Source organism: Colossoma macropomum, unplaced genomic scaffold (genome assembly GCF_904425465.1).
Source record: "Colossoma macropomum unplaced genomic scaffold, Colossoma_macropomum, whole genome shotgun sequence".
In the NCBI taxonomy this organism is placed as follows: Eukaryota; Metazoa; Chordata; class Actinopteri; order Characiformes; family Serrasalmidae; genus Colossoma; species Colossoma macropomum.
In genome coordinates, this window is record NW_023494795.1 from 17,007,379 (window position 1) to 17,026,710 (window position 19,332).

General features: G+C 36.9%; 1 protein-coding gene across 2 annotated transcripts in view; it reads left to right on the forward strand.

Moving 5' to 3' along the window:
• Positions 1 to 15,949, forward strand: part of LOC118815498 (tumor necrosis factor alpha-induced protein 2-like) — a 32,189-nt gene extending 16,240 nt beyond the window's left edge. For both annotated transcript variants that reach the window (XM_036581651.1, XM_036581652.1), the window contains 11 exons: positions 3,430 to 3,555; positions 3,654 to 4,272; positions 4,373 to 4,487; positions 4,630 to 4,749; positions 5,862 to 5,956; positions 6,275 to 6,364; positions 9,171 to 9,294; positions 9,922 to 10,047; positions 10,206 to 10,361; positions 12,522 to 12,643; positions 15,457 to 15,949. In XM_036581651.1, the coding sequence (XP_036437544.1) occupies positions 3,430 to 3,555; positions 3,654 to 4,272; positions 4,373 to 4,487; positions 4,630 to 4,749; positions 5,862 to 5,956; positions 6,275 to 6,364; positions 9,171 to 9,294; positions 9,922 to 10,047; positions 10,206 to 10,361; positions 12,522 to 12,643; positions 15,457 to 15,715 (1,952 nt within the window). In that variant the 3' untranslated portion in view covers positions 15,716 to 15,949. The remainder of the gene's footprint in view (positions 1 to 3,429; positions 3,556 to 3,653; positions 4,273 to 4,372; positions 4,488 to 4,629; positions 4,750 to 5,861; positions 5,957 to 6,274; positions 6,365 to 9,170; positions 9,295 to 9,921; positions 10,048 to 10,205; positions 10,362 to 12,521; positions 12,644 to 15,456) is intronic.
• Positions 15,950 to 19,332: the final 3,383 nt, after the last annotated feature.

Below are 19,332 nucleotides of genomic sequence, written 5' to 3' on the forward strand. Positions count from 1 at the left end.
ATGTCTAGAAATATGGTGAATAATCTCATAATACGTGCACGACCATCTCAAAATGGAAAATATTAGATATATAGACTAGATTTAAGATAATTTCACTTGACAAGATAACAATTTTTGCGTACAGACACTGTGTTGTATTTGTTTTTTCGTATAAAATATTCCAAGTTAAAAGGTTTCAGGACTGCTGAAAGGACTGGATAACATTAACTTAATTAAGTTACATTTGCCTTTTTTTAGAGGATAGCAAATCATCCAGAGCTGTTGGTGATTCCAGCTGCACAGTAATGGCCAAACAAATGGTGTCTTTAAATGGTCCTGAAGAAGCTTCTCCAAAATCAGAAGATTGCACTTAAACAGAACGTAAAACAAATTTTACATCACTCGAAACCCAAAAAACTCCTGACACATTGCTGGGTAAGATCTTTCAAGACTAAGTGCTAATGTAGAATTAGCCAGACCCAGAGGAAAGAAATATTCTAAAGGAGACCTCCTCTTGATCTCAGGTACTCCTCCTAGGCACAGTTAAGTCCAGTTTGAAAGTGAGACTGAAATTTGGCTCCTGAGAATTAAACTCTGTCTGACTCATCTCAGCTGAAAAATATCTCCATAAGAAAAGTGTAAGATCTCATCGTTTACTTATTCTATTCTATATTACAGAACTCTTTCAGCATTCCATCAGTGTAGAAGAAGAACTCATGCTTTTCTCCTTCATCACCAGAACTCACAGTGAAATGCTGATGTAATCTCTTCTTTTTTTCTAAGGGGAGTTTAGGAGAAACAATTCAGAAATCAGTGATCCTTCATTAATACGATATTGAGGTCTGCTTTATTTCTCCAAGACAATTTTAAGAAAGAATTTTTGTTAAATTTTTGTTAAATGGATAGATATTGGGAAAAAAATGAAAGCCATAGCAAATTCTTTTTTCTTTTTTTCCCCTTTTTTCTGTACTTTTATTTTCTGTCATTAAAGGTCTGCACTAGTTTGGGAGACTGAGGAGGCTTGTCTGTTAATCTGTTAAAATTTACAGTAGTACAGAAATGAACTTACTCTCAAAATTGGTTTATTTATGTACTGTAGACTGTAACAGTATGCTCACAAAGAAATACTTATGAAAGAATTTATGTAGATACAGTACATTCCTCAGGTGCATTATTGTTATCAATCACTAGCCACACAGTTCAGAATGCCCTCAAGTTTAAGTGATACCCGCCTGCCAGTGGCATCTGACTGATGATTTGAAATCCACCCACAAATTACCACCCACAGGCCCCAGTAAAAGTCTGATCAATCACCACCTCCAGCCCAACATTCATTGATATGCACACAAGCTTGTCTCCTTTTTAATGCCACTTTGACTTATGAAATATGCCTCTCACATGTTTTTAATTTTGATCCCTGTTCAAAACAAGGAAAATTCTGAAGAAGAGTCTCTGTCTCCAGCAACAGACCATGGTCATTTATTTATGGATATTGTGTTGTATTTTTTCTTATAAAATCTTATAAGTTTCCTGCATGGATTAAATAACATTAACTTAGCCAACTTACTGGACCTTGGTGTCATAATGAAACTGATGAACAGAACAGAAGGGCACAGAAACATAAAAACAGGGCGAAGTTACTTGAGCAGTGAAGTTAGCTTCGTTTTCACACATTCATTTTTTTTTCTTCAGTAGCATGAATAGCACTAATGGTGGGTGCAAAAAGGCAAATATGTGTAAATGATCATTGCTTGCTACCAGTACAGTCAGCTACTACTTCGTTTTCATCTTAAAATAATTTAGAACACATTGATTTCTGCAAACTGCTATGAGAGCTGAACAGGGGCACAGGTAAAAATTTTGGGCCTCTAGAAAACCTTGCTCATGGGCCCTTGCCTCAGCTCATTTCTGAGAAGAATGGGTCACATCTTTGACACGTACCAAAATTTTAGCAGACAGAGCACAAAAGGCTCACCAAGTTTTTAGAATGGCCTCGACTTCTACCAATTGTAGTAGATTCTCAAAATTAGATGTCTCCCAAATTTTATACAGACTGATCTTTTGACCTTGTATAAGAAGCAATAGGTTTTAGCCAACAATTGAAAATACCTAGAAAGCAATACAAGCCTCAAAGCCTCCAGACCCCCATTCAAAGGGTTGGCACCTTTTACCCTTCTCACAAGTTGGCATGTATGAATATGGTAAATATTTTTACATTTAAAAATAATTCTTAATTATTTTGTTATTATTAGCCTTGTGATTAGATATTTTACCATGTATATACTGACCAACAACTTCATTCAGTACACTTACCTCGTTTCTACGCTCATTGTCCATTTTATGCGCATCACTTACCATATAGATGCGCTTTGTAGTTCTACAGTTACAGACTGTAGTCCATCTGTTTCTCTGAATACTTTGTTAGCCCTCTTTCACATTTTTCTTCAGTAGAGAGGACCCCCACAGGACCACAACAGAGTAGGTTTTATTTAAGTGGCTGCAGTGACACTGATGTGGTGATGGTGTGTTAGTTGATCAGACACAGCAGTGCTGCTGGAGTTTTTGAACACTGTGTCGATTCACTGTCCACTCTATTAGACACTCGTACCTTGTTGGTCCAACTTGTAGATGTAAAATCAGAGACAGTAGCTCATCTGTTGCTGCACAGTTTGTGTTAATCATCCTCTAGTCCTTCATCAGTGGTCACAGGAAGCTGTTTTTAGATAGTTTTGGTTGGTGGACTATTCTCAGTCCAGCAGTGACACTGAGGTGTTAAAAAACTCCAGCAGCACTGCTGTGTCTGATCCACTCATACCCACACAACACACATTAACACACCACCACATCAGTGTCACTCCAGTGCTGAGAATGATCCACCACCCAAATCATACCTGCTCTGTGGTGGTCCAGTGGTGGTCCTGGCCATTGAAGAACAGGGTAACAGGGGGCTAAAAAGTATGCAGAGAAACAGATGGACTACAGTCTGTAATTATGGAAATACAAAATGCTCCTATATGGTAAATAGAGCTGATAAAATGGACAATGAGTATAGATACAAGCAAGTGTGTTTATAGAATGTGGCTAATCACGGTATATAGAATGAGCCATATCAGCAGATCGATATGTATTTGACATTTTATGAAGTAAATATGGAGCTTTTTGAATTTGAAGGCATTTGTTTGCCCCCTAAACCAAAACTGGGGTACCATTATGGCCCCACCTGAAAAAAGAATCCTAGAATCGTCACTGCTGACAGACTACAATGATACAAAGCTGACTAATCCATACTAGTCCTGTTCTGCTTCAGGACTGCTTTTAATTAGGTTTTAATTTATTTCTTTAATTTTCTTCTCTACCAGTATCATACCCTGCGAATAAAAATGTATTAGATAGATGCCTTCTTAGTAAAAGATATTTCCTTTTTGTCCATGAGTAATTTCTTTTTCTCAGAGGATAATGAAATGTCGGGAGCTGTTGGGGGCTCTACTGGCACAGCAACAGTCGAACAAACTTCGAAGGCCTCTGGTAGTTCTGAAGTGGCCTCCCCCACAGTGAAGCCCAAGAAAAAAAGACAAGGTAAATGCTGTCAGAATTCAGAATTTTCAAAATTTCAGATTGCTACTCTGGAGGCAGTGGTCAAAATGTATGCCTTTTAATGTTGCCTTCTTTCCCAGTGCCCTTGGATTTCAAACAGAAACTAAAGCAGAATTGCCTGGCAGAAGCTAGCCAGCAGCTTTTGGAACAAGAAGACGGCCTCTTCAGATCAGAGTCAGCAAAGGTGGTTCGCACAGAAGATGAGGAAAAACTGAAGATGGACTATGAGACCCTGGAGTCGCGTATATGGATGGTGGTCCGCAAGTCCCTCAACGGCATGAATCAGGAAACTCTGGAAAGTGCTGTCACTGCTATACTTCAGGAGGAGGAACAAGACCAGCGCTGGAAGGAGGCAGCTGGAAAGGGATGTCCGAGCTGGAGGCCTATGAAGTACCGAGAGATGCATGACATGCTGCTTCAGAAAGTGGTAAAAAACCGGATGCAGCAGGTAGATGAGGAGGAACATGGGCCAGAAACGCTGAAGAGAGAGGTCTGCCAAATGAGCAACCTTATTCAGAATGACATGTTTCAAGTGGTCACAAATGTGCAGGGATGTTACCCACCAGAGTTTGACATATGTAATGTGTATGCTCAGCTGTACCATCAAGTTTTTTCTGCAAAACTCAGGCAACTGCCTCGGCACAACATCCCCATAGAGGAATGCATCTTCATACTGAAACAAGTTAGCAATTATTCAAAGTAAGAAAACCAAGAACATTGCCTTTTTCATGCTATCCAGACTAACTGTGGTTCAAACACCGACCTGCACAGTTTTACATGTTTGACAATTGTTTTCCAGCAACGTGTTACATCATGAAAAACTGGAGTCACACATCGACAGTGAAGCTCTAGAACCTTTGTTACCTGCAGAAGATCTTAAGTTGTTGGAGGAGCAGTATCTATCATACAAAGAGGTACAGCAAAACATCAGCACAAAGTGACATGAATTACCTTCCAAAATGAAATGTAAAGTGTAATGGGATATAAACTCTATCATAAGAATCTGTTGCATCAATTTTTATATTCATATTAGCTAAATTTCTGTTTTGTTTATAGAACAAAGTCAACACTTGGTTGTCCAATATTCTTAAATTAGAAGAGGAAAGTGGGAAGATGAATAAAACAACTGAAAACACTGATAGACACCTTTGCAGTCCTGCCCTGGATGTTAAACAGGTGTGATTCAGATTATGACTTAACTGACTCTGTTTTGCCACATATGTACACTACACTCTTAAAAAAAGATGATGCATCAGGAGTTTTTTTATTAAAGACAATGATTCTATAGAGATCCATGAACCGCTTATTCTCCTGGGTCGCAGGGGGAGCTGGAGCCTATCCCAGCTGTCATTGTGTGGAAGGCAGGATACACCCTGGACAGGTTCCATGAACACTCATAGAACCTTTTTGCATAATTAAAGGGTTCTTTGCATCATGAAATGGTTCTTCAGATTGATGGAGAATATGTTGCAGATGGTTCTATAAAGAACCATGGTTCTATGTAGCACCCAAAAGGATTCTTCTATTGTTATGATGTTAAGCTTGTAACAAAAGAAGAACCTTTTTGGGTGCTGTATAGAACCCTTTTCAAATAGGTTCTATATAGAACCATCTGTAGCACATTCATGCACATTTTCCATCAATCTGCAGAACCATTTCATGATGCAAATGACCCTTTAATCATACAAGGGTTCTTTGAGTGTTCATGGTTCTATATAGAACCATTTTACTAAAGAACCCTTGAGGAACCATAATTTAATTTTTTTAAGTGTGTACTAATCAAAAGTTTGCAATATTTTGTTTAAACATTTTGTGTTATTTTTATATACAATAATAATATATACAATGTGGATTTCAATATTACAAAGTATTCACCAAAAGACATTTTAGATGTTTTGGTTAATATTTCAGTCATTCTGAAACAAGTAAACATTCTTAATACATTCAATCTTCACTTTAGAAATAGGTTGAATTCTGGATATGTGTAACTTTATTGTTGATGTTATATAGCTTTCTCTGACATTTTAGAATCTTCTCTGACTCTGTTTATCATTCTAGACAAATCTACCAATTTCTTCATTTTTATTTACAGCCTCCTAGTGTCATTTTATTCTTGTCTGCAGCCAAACTGCTTTAAGATAAATGAAAACAGCAGTTCTAAACTTCTTAACAGTAGTGTACTGTATGTTACAGTTAAATGAATTAAGTGCATTTGTTTTTACCCAGGTTATTGGGTGGTATGTCACATTTTTACTATCATGCTGATGTGTAAACCTCTCATTTTACAGATTGTCGATGAAGCCATGAAAGAGGCCATGGTTCTTTTGAGTAACAGGGATAAAGCTCAGAGGATTCTGTATCTACTGCCCAACTTTCTGACAGGGTAGTTCAATTAATACACACTCACATGATCAGTGCATTCAGCCACACAGATCAGAGAATTAATTGTGTAATACTGAGAGTATATGGGACCAGTCTCCTAAACATAAAACCTGTGAAAGTCTAATTTATTATTAACTATGCTTGACACAATATGCAGAGGTTCATGTGAACAAAAGTTATCTTTTTGCTTACCATACACCTTACAGAATTTCAGTTTCTTAACTGATCGCTTTTTTGCTCATCGTACCATTGAAACTTGTATTATAGGCAGAATTGTTGCATGTGACAAAAATAAATAAACTGTTTGATATTTTATCAGTTACAAGAAATCCATAGAAGAGCTTCTCAAAAATCAGCAAAACATCACTGAAATCCTGAAAGCTCATCTGTTTGGCATCAAGGAACTAAGGTGAGTTAAAAAAAAAAAAACATAATTAATGAGCCATACTCATACATACATGTAGTACATAAGTAACTGGACTGTGATGCAGCTTTTGTCCAACACATAGGATTTATAGTGTAAAGGGCCCATATCTTACGTTTCTCCTGTATTTTATTTTTTCTTATGAGGCCTATAAGTTTGGTGAGGTTTTGCATTCAAAAATAGTCAAATACTGTACTATATATATATATATATATGTGTGTGTGTGTGTGTTTAAATCCTGGTCCTGAACATCTACCACCCTGTGGAGTTTAGCTCCAGCCCTAATATAACACATCTGATCCAGGTAATGAAGGCCTTCAGGGAGGATCTGAAAATTAGATCCAGGTGTGTCAGATCTGAGCTCTCCAGGATGGTAGATCCTCAGGACCAGGATTGGACACCCCTGGTGTAAATGATCTCTGTTCTGATTGGCTGCCCTGTATTGTGACTCATTCAAAAAGCAATCCAGACAGGAACACACCTTATAACTTAAGCATGAATGGTGGGGCTAAGCTGCTGTAGGCTGAATTGGTGTATACACTATATTGCCAACAGTATTCGCTCGTCTGCTTCACACACACATGAACTTGAGTGACATCCCATTCTTAATCAATAGGGTTAAATATGATGTCGGCCCACCCTTTGCAGCTATAACAGCTTCAACTCTTCTGGGAAGGCTTTCCACAAGGTTTAGGAGTGTGTTTATGGGAATTTTTGACCATTCTTCCAGAAGCGCATTTGTGAGGTCAGACACTGATGTTGGACAAGAAGGCCTGGCTCGCAGTCTCCGCTCTAATTCATCCCAAAGGTGTTCTCTTGGGTTGAGGTCAGGACTCTGTGCAGGCCAGTCAAGTTCTTCCACACCAAACTCACTCATCTATGTCTTTATGGATCTTGCTTTGTGCACTGGTGCGCAGTCATGTTGGAACAGGAAGGGGCCATGCCCAAACTGTTCCCACACAGTAAGGAGCATGAAATTGTCCAAAATCTCTTGGTCTGCTGAAGCATTAAGAGTTCCTTTCACTGGAACTAAGGGGCCGAGCCCAACTCCTGAAAAACAACCCCACACCATAATCCCCCCTCCACCAAACTTTACATTTGGCACAATGCAGTCAGACAAGTACCGTTCTCCTGGCAACTGCCAAACCCACACTCGTCCATTGGATTGCCGGACGGAGAAGTGTGATTCGTCACTCCAGAGAACACATCTCCATGGTGCTTTTCACCACTGCATTCGACGTTTTGCATTGCGCTTGGTGATCTAAGGCTTGGATGCAGCTCTTCGGCCATGGAAACCCATTCCATGAAGCTCTCTACGCTCTGTTCTTGAGCTAATCTGAAGGCCACATGAAGTTTGGAGGTCTGTAGCGATTGACTCTGCAGAAAGTTGGCGATCTCTGCACACTATGTGCCTCAGCATGTGCTGACCCCGCTCTGTCATTTTACGTGGCCTACCACTTCATGGCTGAGTTGCTGTCGTTCCCAATTGCTTCCACTTTGTTATAATACCACTGACAGTTGACTGTGGAATATTTAGTAGCGAGGAAATTTCATGACTGGACTTGTTGCACAGGTGGCATCCTATTACGGTACCATGCTGGAATTCACTGAGCTCCTGAGAGCGACCCATTCTTTCACAAATGTTTGTAGAAGCAGTCTGCATGCCTAGGTGCTTGGTTTTATACACCTGTGGCCATGGAAGTGATTGGAACACCTGAATTCAATGATTTGGATGGGTGAGTAAATACTTTTGGCAATATAGTGTATGTGTAAGTACACTTGTTTTCATGACATCACAAAAAATGAAAGCAAGCTATTTTTGATGCATAATTTCCATATATGAACTTTATGGACTTAGGAGTGAACAGTGTGTTGTAATAATCATGTTTACATCATTTCAAAAAGCAATTTGAAAAATAAAACATGATGTGGGCTCTTTAAAGTGTAAAATGTCAGCTTTTAATCAGAGAGATTTTACGTTGATACTGGGTGAACTATATACATCACAAATCTTTTGACACGTGGTTCATCTATTTTAAGGGGCTGTAAATAATTGGATAAGTGGTTTCTCAGTTTTTTCTTGGCTTTATGTTGTTGCGTCATTGGTTCATACAAAAGAAAACAATAAAAAGAAAGTCTGTGATATTCACATGCTGTTATCTATCGATATGAAGACCAATAAAGTGTCAGTGTCAATAAAGCAGTCCATCCTGAACAAAAACAGACATTCGACTGCTTTCTGCAGTATACTGTGTGGAGAAATGTGTTAATCTGTCTGATTATTTGTGGTTCACTGAAATTGGGTTTCTGCATAAAAAAGGGCAGATATCCAAGTATGGTTCTCCTAGTGGTCCTCTCAATGCTGACATTCTGAACTTCAATCTCAAAGTAAATGTTACACTTCTATTCTTAGATGCTTAGATCTAAAGAGATCTTTACAGGAACTTGAGCTACTGGAAGTGTAAGAAATTACATTGTTTTAAGTAACTTGGTTACATAACCACTGAAAAACCTATTTTCGGGAAGCCAGATAAGAGACTGGTATGAGATATGAGGTGCTGATTCACTTATGTAGAGACATGGCTATTTTTGTAGTGTTTCATGATTTAATCCATTAAAAATATGTAATTCTTGCAGGGAAATCAGATTGAATTCAAATTTCTAATTTAATAAACAATAGATAAAATATTTTTATATATTTCTTTGTGGACAACTGGTAGGCTGCAAAAAAGTGGCTCTGTAGAACATCCTGGCTGTGAACCTGTAATGCACAGTGGCTGTGTATCCACAGGGATTACATTGAGGAAAGAGATAATCTACCAGATGACGTTAAAGCAGCTTGGCTGTCCACTGCAGCAGACATCAGAGACTCCTGCCACAAATACTTTCTCAGCTGCATACACAATAATCTTAAGGTACACAAAAACAAAACATCTAGACTAGATCATTGTGCATCCAAAAGCAGTTTCACTAAGTTAATACCTATATGGCAATGCTGCACAATGGTCATACCTACAAAGTTGCACAGTGGAGAAATGCATAGCTATAAATCAGTAGATTAACAGATCATTATCTTAGACCATTAGCTTAGAGTAGTAATGGAGTAACGTATAAGGAGTAAATTCACAAGTTACTTCTCCATACGAGCAAATGCACCGTTCAGTTAACTGGCATTACAATATAGTAAGTATAGACAGTTAATGAGTACATGAGCTATTTAGTAATAACAAACTAAACAGTGACTCAGTGTACTCATAACTAAGTAGTAACAAACTTACTTTCGAATAAATCAAAGTATCAATCAGTTATTAGCAATATAATAAATGATTTTTTTGTATTTATTTGTATTTACTTTAGATTTACATTAGATATGTTTGATATGTAGTTCATTTAGATATACCTAAGAAAGATGTTGAAAGTAGAGCACTGATTACAGTACAGAACTGATTACAGTAATTTAGAAGCTGCATTATTATTTGTCTTTCATGTTTGGAGCGCAGATATGAACCTGATATTACCTTCATTCTTTTGTATCTACACAGGTGACTTACAGTAAGTTGTGGACTCCAGACTGGATTTTACAGCATCATGAGATTATTCAGGAGCTAGAGGATCAACTGAATCAAAATATACGTCCTCTTAAGGACCTAAACTCTGCCTGTCTGCAGGTTAGTAGTATCACCACAGAATAATGCAGGAATTGATATATTTCTCAAAAAATAATTTGGAGGTATTTTTTGTAAATGCTACCATTTGCATTTAACAGTGTTTGTCATAGTATTAGACTGCATAGAGCTGATGTGTGTGTGTGTGTGTATGTGTTTAGGAGCTGTTGAGTCAGCTGCATTTTGAGGTCATGATTGAATATGTGAGGAGGATGCTGAAGAGGAAACTGAAACTAAAAAACAAGGATGAGCAGGAGACAGCTGCAGGCTTTCTGTGTGAGGACAGCTTCAGAATCAACACACTGTTTATTGAAAATGTTAGTATGGCACACACGCACACCCACAGGGTTAGGATGTTATGGATGTAATGTGATGTAAAACAAGCACTAGGAATATTTAGAATACAGATATGAGGTACACATTACATTTTACAAAGACATTATTAAGAAATAGTTACATTTCAAAGAAAATATTTTTTTGGAATATTTACTGATTAAATTAACCTCTTAAATTGCCAGGGCCCGCAGGCATGTGAAAACGTTTTATTACGCACTTTATACTTCTGTAACCTAAGAAAAGCTCAGCCAGTTTGTATTAAAGTTCCTGTGGTTACTAATTAATAAGCCATAGAATGTAATAAGCCTGGGTTTTAAGTACAGATGTTCGTACGAGTGCAAGTGCAAAAAGTGACTTGTTATGAGCGCAATATATTTGATTTACTAAAATGGCAGTTATCGTGCAAACTGCGCATTACCCTGCCACCTACGTGCAAGCACGAGACAAAAAGGAAAACAAAAGTTCAGCGATGAAGGGCAGATCTTTCCTACCAAAGCATGCTGAGTGGGTCTTATTCTACTCCAAGGAAGAATACAGACTTTGTGAAATGATAAGACAGACTGTGCATTCATTCCTCACACATTTGACCCTAATACAAATTTACAACTAATTTTAAAAGGATGGAGGAAAATCGTCGCAATATCGGCTGCTGCAAGTTGTTCAAACTTTAGTAAATGTCTTTACTAACTTTCTGAATGATCTTCCCATGATTTGCATGGCCCTCTCACAAATGCATATGCATGAGGAAGAGAAGTGCATTTTGAATTTTTCCATGCACATAATCTATAAGCTGTGCATTTAGCCTTGTGTACCATTTTTATACATAATATGCAGGCAGAATGCATCCAAAAGATTTAGTACACTGGATCCACAGTCTTTAAATGCCATTAATGCTTATTGTTCATTAACTATTTTAAAATTAGCACAAGCAAGCACACTTGTCAGACAGACTCTAAAGAAGAACACAAGAAACACCTTCTTTATTAGCACAAGTTCCTACTTAAGCATAAGTAGACTGATAAACCAATGTGTTGAGCTAGTTACTTAACTCAGTGTTACGAGCTCTATTAAGGGATGATCGACCTGAACAGTCTCCTCAGGAGTGGACAGAGGTGGGTAATAACTAGTTACATTAACTCAAGCTCATGTACTTAGGTAAAATATTGATGGATTTGTACTCACCTGAGTATTTCTAAAATCAATTTACTTCTGCTTAGGTATATTAGTGAGTAAAGGAATCTATTTTTTACTCAGTTACATTTTAGCCGTTCATATCTAGTTAGTAATTGCTTTTTTGTGTTTAATTTTATTGTTTTGCTGGTGACAACAACTTTATGGCTTTGAGATTGGTCACACCTCTGACTTTGGAGCCTTAGCTTAGCTTTAGAACAGAGCCTAACGATTTTTCTATGCTGGATTTACTAAGACGGTCCACTGCAGTTCTATAAGTTACTCAGTAGATTTTGACCCAATACATGGTATTTCTACTCAAGTTGTTTTTGGGAAGGTACTTTTACTTGAGTCATTATTTTACCCAAGTATGAATACTATTACTTGCACATGAATTAAGCCACTCTACCCACCTCTGGTAGTGGATGTGTTCTGCACTGTAGTGAACATTGTTTCCACTGTAGTGGACATGCTTATAAGTGATAAGCTGAGCTTCAGTGTGTACTGGACTTTATAGTGTGCGCTTTGCATTTAGGAGGCTTGTGATGTCTCACAAAACACAAAAGCATTATTATACACCTTTTATATGAGTCCTAAACCACATTAGCAATCTGCACAACTGTAATGAACATCTGGATGCAATTTAAAAAGGTTTTGGTGATGTATTTTTTCAGAAATGATCTGGGCTAGTTGGGTGACTACTGAGTTCTAGTGTTTGTTAGCAATGTTAGTATTGCTTGTCCAGTTTTAAACTAAAGTTTTAATTTGGACTCCAAAGAATGTCTCAGCCAGTCGAGTACATCTGGGGTAAGTGGTAACTTGTGTAAATTTGATTTTCTGTCAAACTATTCCTTTGTCATATCAGTATTGTTAACATTTAACACATTAAGTACACACTTTTTGAGCATCTGTTTGGGTTTGAGAGGTCTTGCCTTGCCTCATGTCTGAAGAGATCATCACTGTTGTCACAGGGATCAGACAAGCGGTGGCTATGTGAAATCCTGCCCAAGGTTTCAGAAGTGCTGAAAGAGCAGGATTCAGACACCCTTGAACTGGAGATATGTGCACTGCTGAAAGACCACCCTGACCTCACGTAAGTTTGGACAGACATGGTGCTATGATTTTCTGTAATTTAGAATTTAGCACCACTGTTGGGTGACAGTTCTGTTTATAACAGGTATCTTTTCAATAGAGGAGATGAACAAAATTTTCACCAATCCTTAGCTATGTGCAATTAATGATGTCTGAATTAATTTTTATTCATCAGGGAAAGGGTCCCTGAAAGCCATTATTAAATGTGCTGTGTTTGTCACACTGTGCAAACTCAGCATCCTGCCATATTTTATAGCACACAAAGGAATAGGGCAGTCGGATGGCCTGGCAAGCTAATATTTGTTTTATTTCTATATTTGACCCTCTGTTTCCGTGTGTTTTCTCTTCGTTATGTTTAAAAGTAAAAAAAAACTTGCCCCTATCCATTGCTAGATGGATGGGCCACCCGGTATTTATGCTAGCAGACTGAAAAACAAAGATAACAGCTCCTCCTGACAAAACAAAAATGATACTGAATACAGTCTACGCTACATACTTCACACTTTCCATTACTGAACATTATGTATCTGTCTGTATATTCACTGGTCACTTTATTAGGTACATCTACCTATCCACAGTACCTAGCACCTACTCTAATTGTATCTAATTTACTTACTTAATTGGTGCACTTCGTAGTTCTGCCATTACAAATTGTAGTACATCAGCATATGTAGCACATGTTTCTATGCATAATTTGTTAGCTCCCTTTTATCCCATTTGTCAGTGGTCAGTACCCCCACAGGACCACCTCAGAGCAAGTATTATTTGGGTGGTGGTGACACTGACATGGTGGTGGTGTGTTAATGTGTGTTATGCTGGTACAAGTGGATCAGACACCGCAGTGCTGCTGGAGTTTTTAAACACTGTGTCCACTCACTGTCCACTCAACTACCTCGTTGGTCCAGATTGTAGATATAGATGATAGCTCATCTGATACTGCACAGTTTGTGTCATTCTCTAGTCCAGTAGTTGTCAACTGGTGGACCACGATCCATATGCAGACCCAGTAAAGTCATTCAGAGGACCGAGCTGATTGACATATGTAAAACAAATGATTGTATGTAAAACAAATTAGTCCAGCTTCTGTAGCAGTCATGTGTTCCAGTTCCACTAATTTACGTAAACTCATTGGAACAGAGACCACAGGGCTAGAAATCAGGTCAGAAAGCACATCATTTCACATATTTTCTGTAGATTCAACATTAGTACTGATATTACTACTAAATAAGTACTGAAGCAAAAACATTTTTTTTTAAAAAAAAGTAAGTTGATCATGAAGTCCAGTTCTGAGGACAAATAAAATAAACCCAAAGGCGAACATGAAAGGTCCACCAGATTGGCTGTCCATACCCTGACAGTACAAAGAGCCTGACATGCTTATTAAGAGTAACCTTTATTATTATTTATTTTAATTAAATGTTTAATTTATTTCATTTTTTTACCTCATGAAAAGAAATGAACGTCTGAGGGCAAATATTTTTAAAGATATTTTGCATTATTTATTTGTTTGTTTATTTTGCAAACAATAACAAATGGGCATACACATTAAAATTGTTAATTAAATTATAAAATATATTTGATGTGTCTTATTTCATCTTATTTTCATGGTATTTTAATGGTTAAGCATTTAAAGATTGCTCATGTTAGTTTGTTTATCCAGACCTTTGTAAGCAAGAAATTTGATGTGATTTGTAAATGGACCTTCCCAAGTATCCCTGTTCTAGTCCTTCATCAGTGGTTGGTTTCTGGACACTGTTGGCTGGATATTTTTGGTTGGAGTCTTTTAAGCTGTGAAACTGACACTGTGGTATTGAAAAACTCCAGTAACACTACACACACACCCACTATCAAATCAATGACACTGTAGAGCTGAGAATGTTCCACCGCCTAAATAATACCTTCTCAGTGGTGTATTCATATATATATATATATATATATATATATATATATATATATATATATATATTGCTGTTCTTGGGAGAAAACCTTGTACCTCCAAAATGATAACTTTACAGGAAAAGGGTAAAACATACTTTACTTTTAATGTAAGTCAATGGAACAAGACTTTTTCCAAGTCGTTTTGGGCCATTTCTGTTGGTCCATTCATCATGAAATGTACACACAATGTAAAGGACAACAGGCATTTTCAGATTATGTCAAAAACTGAAAAATAGTCTATGTGGTGTTTTTCAATGTAACCCTGTACAGTAAGTGGACCTGATAAAATGGACAGTGACTGTAGATGCAAGGTAGATGTACTTAATAATGTGGCCAGTGATTGTTTACTGAGGTGAGTAGTAACATTACAGTTACATTTACTCAGTTACATGTACTTTAGTAAATTTCTTATGGATTTGTACTTTTTAAGTCATATTACTTTTACTTCTACTCAAGTACATTTTAGTCATTAACATTAAGTTACTGATTCCTTTAGTAAGCTTTAGAGCATTAGCATTTACTTTTTCCACCAAAAGTGCATCAAAAAGAGAAGAACTACCCAACAAATGTCAGTTCCTATGCTGATAGATGCTGGATGGACTAATAAGTTCCGCAGTTTTATAAAGTTACTCACAACATCAGCAGTTTTTTAAGCTGCTACTTTTGTACTTCTACTCAAGCTGTTTTTGGAAAGCTACACTTACTTTTCCTTTAGTCTTTATTTTCACTGAAATATCACTACTTTTATTTTTAGTATCTGTTTAGTGTGTGTGTTATTATCTATTTGACAAATCAGTAGTTAATTAAATGGCCCAGAAAGTAGGACATTACACTTTCTAAACTTAAATGGTATTATTTTTGTTTTTTCCTCCACAGTGAACAGCAAGTCCATTCAATCTTGCAGCTGAGGAGCAACATCTCCTGTGCAGATAAGCGCATGATCAAAGAGTGTTACCATCAATCTAAGACCAATATAAACAACTCAGACCCCGCTCCACCTTTTTTCTGCAGAGTGCCCCAGAGCTGTTCATTAAACGTCTATTCCTGTTTCTGTATATGCCCTTTCTCTGATATGAATGGAAAACTCCAATGTAAAAACAGCTGCCATTCAGTTGGTGCATCCAGTCCAGTGTAAAGTTAAAAAAAAAAAAATGTCACAACCCCATAAAATAAGGTAAATGGCAAAAAGGCCTAAAAATACATTATGAAATGTGAAGTAAAAGAAGACATTTAAACACTGAATGTTCTTGCATCAAATGCATTTTTACCATATAAATAAAATAGACTACATCAATATAATTTTGAAGGCCTGTGCAGCACCACAATAACAGCATACAGTGTTGGCATATCGCCACTGTGAGTGTAACAAGATTACACACATATTAATGAGAACACAGGTTAACATAAACCCAACAACCAATGCAACGCTTTCCTATAAAGCATGAATCTGTTCTTGACAAGCAAAATATTAACGCCAATGAAGATGACATAAATTACAATCAGACAGCTGAAATGTGCATAAGGACAGACAGAAGCAGCAAACTTAACAACCCAAACTGTCAAGCAGTCTAGCTAAAGCGTACTACCTTGGTGGGTGTGCAAATGTTTGGTTTCTTTCATTTATATCCTACCTCTGATGGTGCAGTTTACTGCCAACAAAGACAAATTAGCTTTTTAACTCAGGCGGATGACATTTTATATTTGGCCTTTGAAATGGGCAGCTTATACTCTGTCATAGTTTCAGGTCTCACTTTTACAGATCCCTCAGGCACATCTTCTGAATACCTGGAGCTGCATATTCAAAGTACCTTCAAGGGAATGCTAGCTCGATGCTAAAATACCTGAAAACTTGACTGAGATAATGAAGGATAGTGTAACGGTTACTAAGCAGTGATTGGAGGAGAAAAATAAACTGATGTTTAGGAAAGATGTGGAGAGTGTCAGGTTTACAAAAAATTACATTGTGTTCTAACAGCAAACTGGCAGTTGAATATAGCTAGTATCACATCGACTCTCAAGGCCTGCAGGATGTTTACATCGGAAATGTCAAGTGTATGACAAGTCAAAACGTAAAACAAACCACAGACCTCTCAAAAGATAGCTGCTTTACTGACAGAGCTGTGCAGCTGTAGTTTGGGGCACATTTTTAAAGAGTTTGTAACGGGTTATGTTTATACCCACATTCAATATCAGTATTCTAAATTACGTGGTTAAAATAGCATTATACTGCTGTGGCTTTGGGCAGCACAGTTATGCTAACTTATATCTACTTAGCTAACCCAATAACTAACACAAAACAAATAGTATTCACATTTTAGTGCCAAGGGAAAATGGTAAACCTTTCTCCTTGACTGTTGTGCTCAGTTTGGACAAATGGCAGCATGCTTACTGGAAGCCTTTAGAATTGCACATATGCAATTGTTGTACAACATATCCTTGTTGTACATGAAATATAATTCAAGAGAGAAATTCACAGCATGCACTTGGAAAAACAACTATTGCTTCTCCACATTTTGTGCCTCCAGGATTGGGCCTCTTTTACCCCATTGAGATAAATACATTGGGTGTGTTCAAAGAGAATAATTGTCTTAAAGCTGCTAACCAAAATTAAACAATTTAAAGCTCAGTTTAGCAAATTTAAGACAGTGACTTGTGTGTACTCTTTAAATACAGCAAAAATATCCAGATGTCAGACAGACTTTTTCAGGGTCAGTACGTTACTTTTACACCAACGCAGGTTTATAATATACAGTACTGTGCAAAGGTAAGAGACCACCCTTCATTTATTGAATTTCAAGTCAAAACAGACTTTAGGTACAATTTACATAAAATGTAAAACAAACCACAGACCTCTCAAAAGCTGTTTTACTGACAGAGCTGTGCAGCTGTAGTTTGGGGCACATATTCAAAGAGTTTGTAATGAGTTACGTTTATACCCACATTCAATATCAGTAGTCTAAACTATGTAGTTAAAATAGCATTATATGATAAATGAAGTCAAAAAAGGACAACAAGTTATTTCTGATCAAATCCACAGGTGTTTCTGTCTATCCTTCCACTCTGAGAAGACAACTCAACATCTTCTTGACATGTGTAGCTGTCAAGAAGCCGTTACTGAGAAAGGGAAACAGACAAAAAAGAATAAAATTGACACTGAACTACATACATGAGATGTGAAGAGAGATTTTATACACTGATGAGTCTAAATTTGTAATTGGGATTACTTGGATGGTGAGAAGCAGAAAATACAACCATCTTCTAAGGCTGAATTTTGGGGGTTCCTGCAGATTTTGAAAAACAAAGCAAGTCTGGACACAAGGGTGGACATACTAAATACTCAAAAATGCCATATTAAATTTAGCTGTTAAAGTTTCTGTGTACTTTTCTGTTGAATATGTTTTCTGCTTTCTAACAATGACTGGAATGATTAGAATTTAATAGATGATGGGTGATGCTGACCTTTGCACAGCACTGCACAATATACAGTTACATGCAAAAGTTTGAACACTCCTGGTCAAATTACATGTTTTATCTAAGTGGAAATAAGTGAACACATCCTACGCAGAGAACTAACTTAAATATTTTTAATTTTAGTGCACAGAAGAATTAATTTGTGTATTAGATCCACTTTGCTTAGTAAACCAGATGATGTTGAAAAAATATTAGCCATAAAATTTGGGGGTAATGATTGTCTTTTAACTACATGAATGCATAATGAAATGAGATGCCATTACATTATGGACTGTCGCTGTTATAGACTGCTTTATATCTTAATATCTTTAGATCATATCTCTGCTTTTGATATTTATCCACCAAAATACGTAGATCTTTCCTGTAATCTTGTTGGTTGTAATCTTGTTGGTTGTAATCTTGTTGATACTAACTTTGTATTTAAATAAACCTGCTCAGTACAGATCAACCACAATGCTGAAACACAAAGAGTAGATATAGACTCAAAATATATTGAAACAGTAAGGCATTTTAAGAAAAACACAAGCTCTAACATATTATAATCTGGCCTGTCGCTCAGTGGCCACAGGTTTCGGTGAAACCTTTTCTCCAACTATTTAATGATTTTAAGGATTAACTGCCTTTTAACTACAACAAATCTGAAGATGAATGAAATAAGCAGTCCTTAAAAACTATATATTCAAAGAGTTTTGTTTTAATGTATGATGTGCCAATATGTATTTTAACACAGCATGAAGTCTCTTTATTTTATGAGCGCTTTGTATGTTTTGTGCAATGAATATTGTGTGTATGTACAGTACTGTGCACAGAGACCACCATTTCATTTATTGAATTTCCAGACACATATTTAACAGAGAAATGCACAGAAGTGCTAACAACTAAATTTAATCTAATTTTTTTCAGTATTTCAGTTTGGGATTACTTGGATTGTGAAAAGCAGAAAATGCAACCAACTTCTAAGGCTGAACTTTGGAGCTGTGGAAAGATATTCATATGTTTTAACATTTAGCTTTTGAAGCTTTGGTGTGATTTTCTATTAAATACATGTGTCTGCTTTCTCCTCACATTGAAAATGAATAACTTGTATTTAATGGCCATTTTGGCTGGAATAAATGAAGAGTGGGTCTCTTACTTTTGCGCAGTACAGTGTGTGTCATAAGAATAAACAAAATCTCTTTTTCTAACAAACGACACTGCCAGATCTCGGTCAAGCTATCTGTTACAGTAAATCATACTGGCCAGTCAGTAGTGTTGATGTCATATATTGCGTATAATGACTCA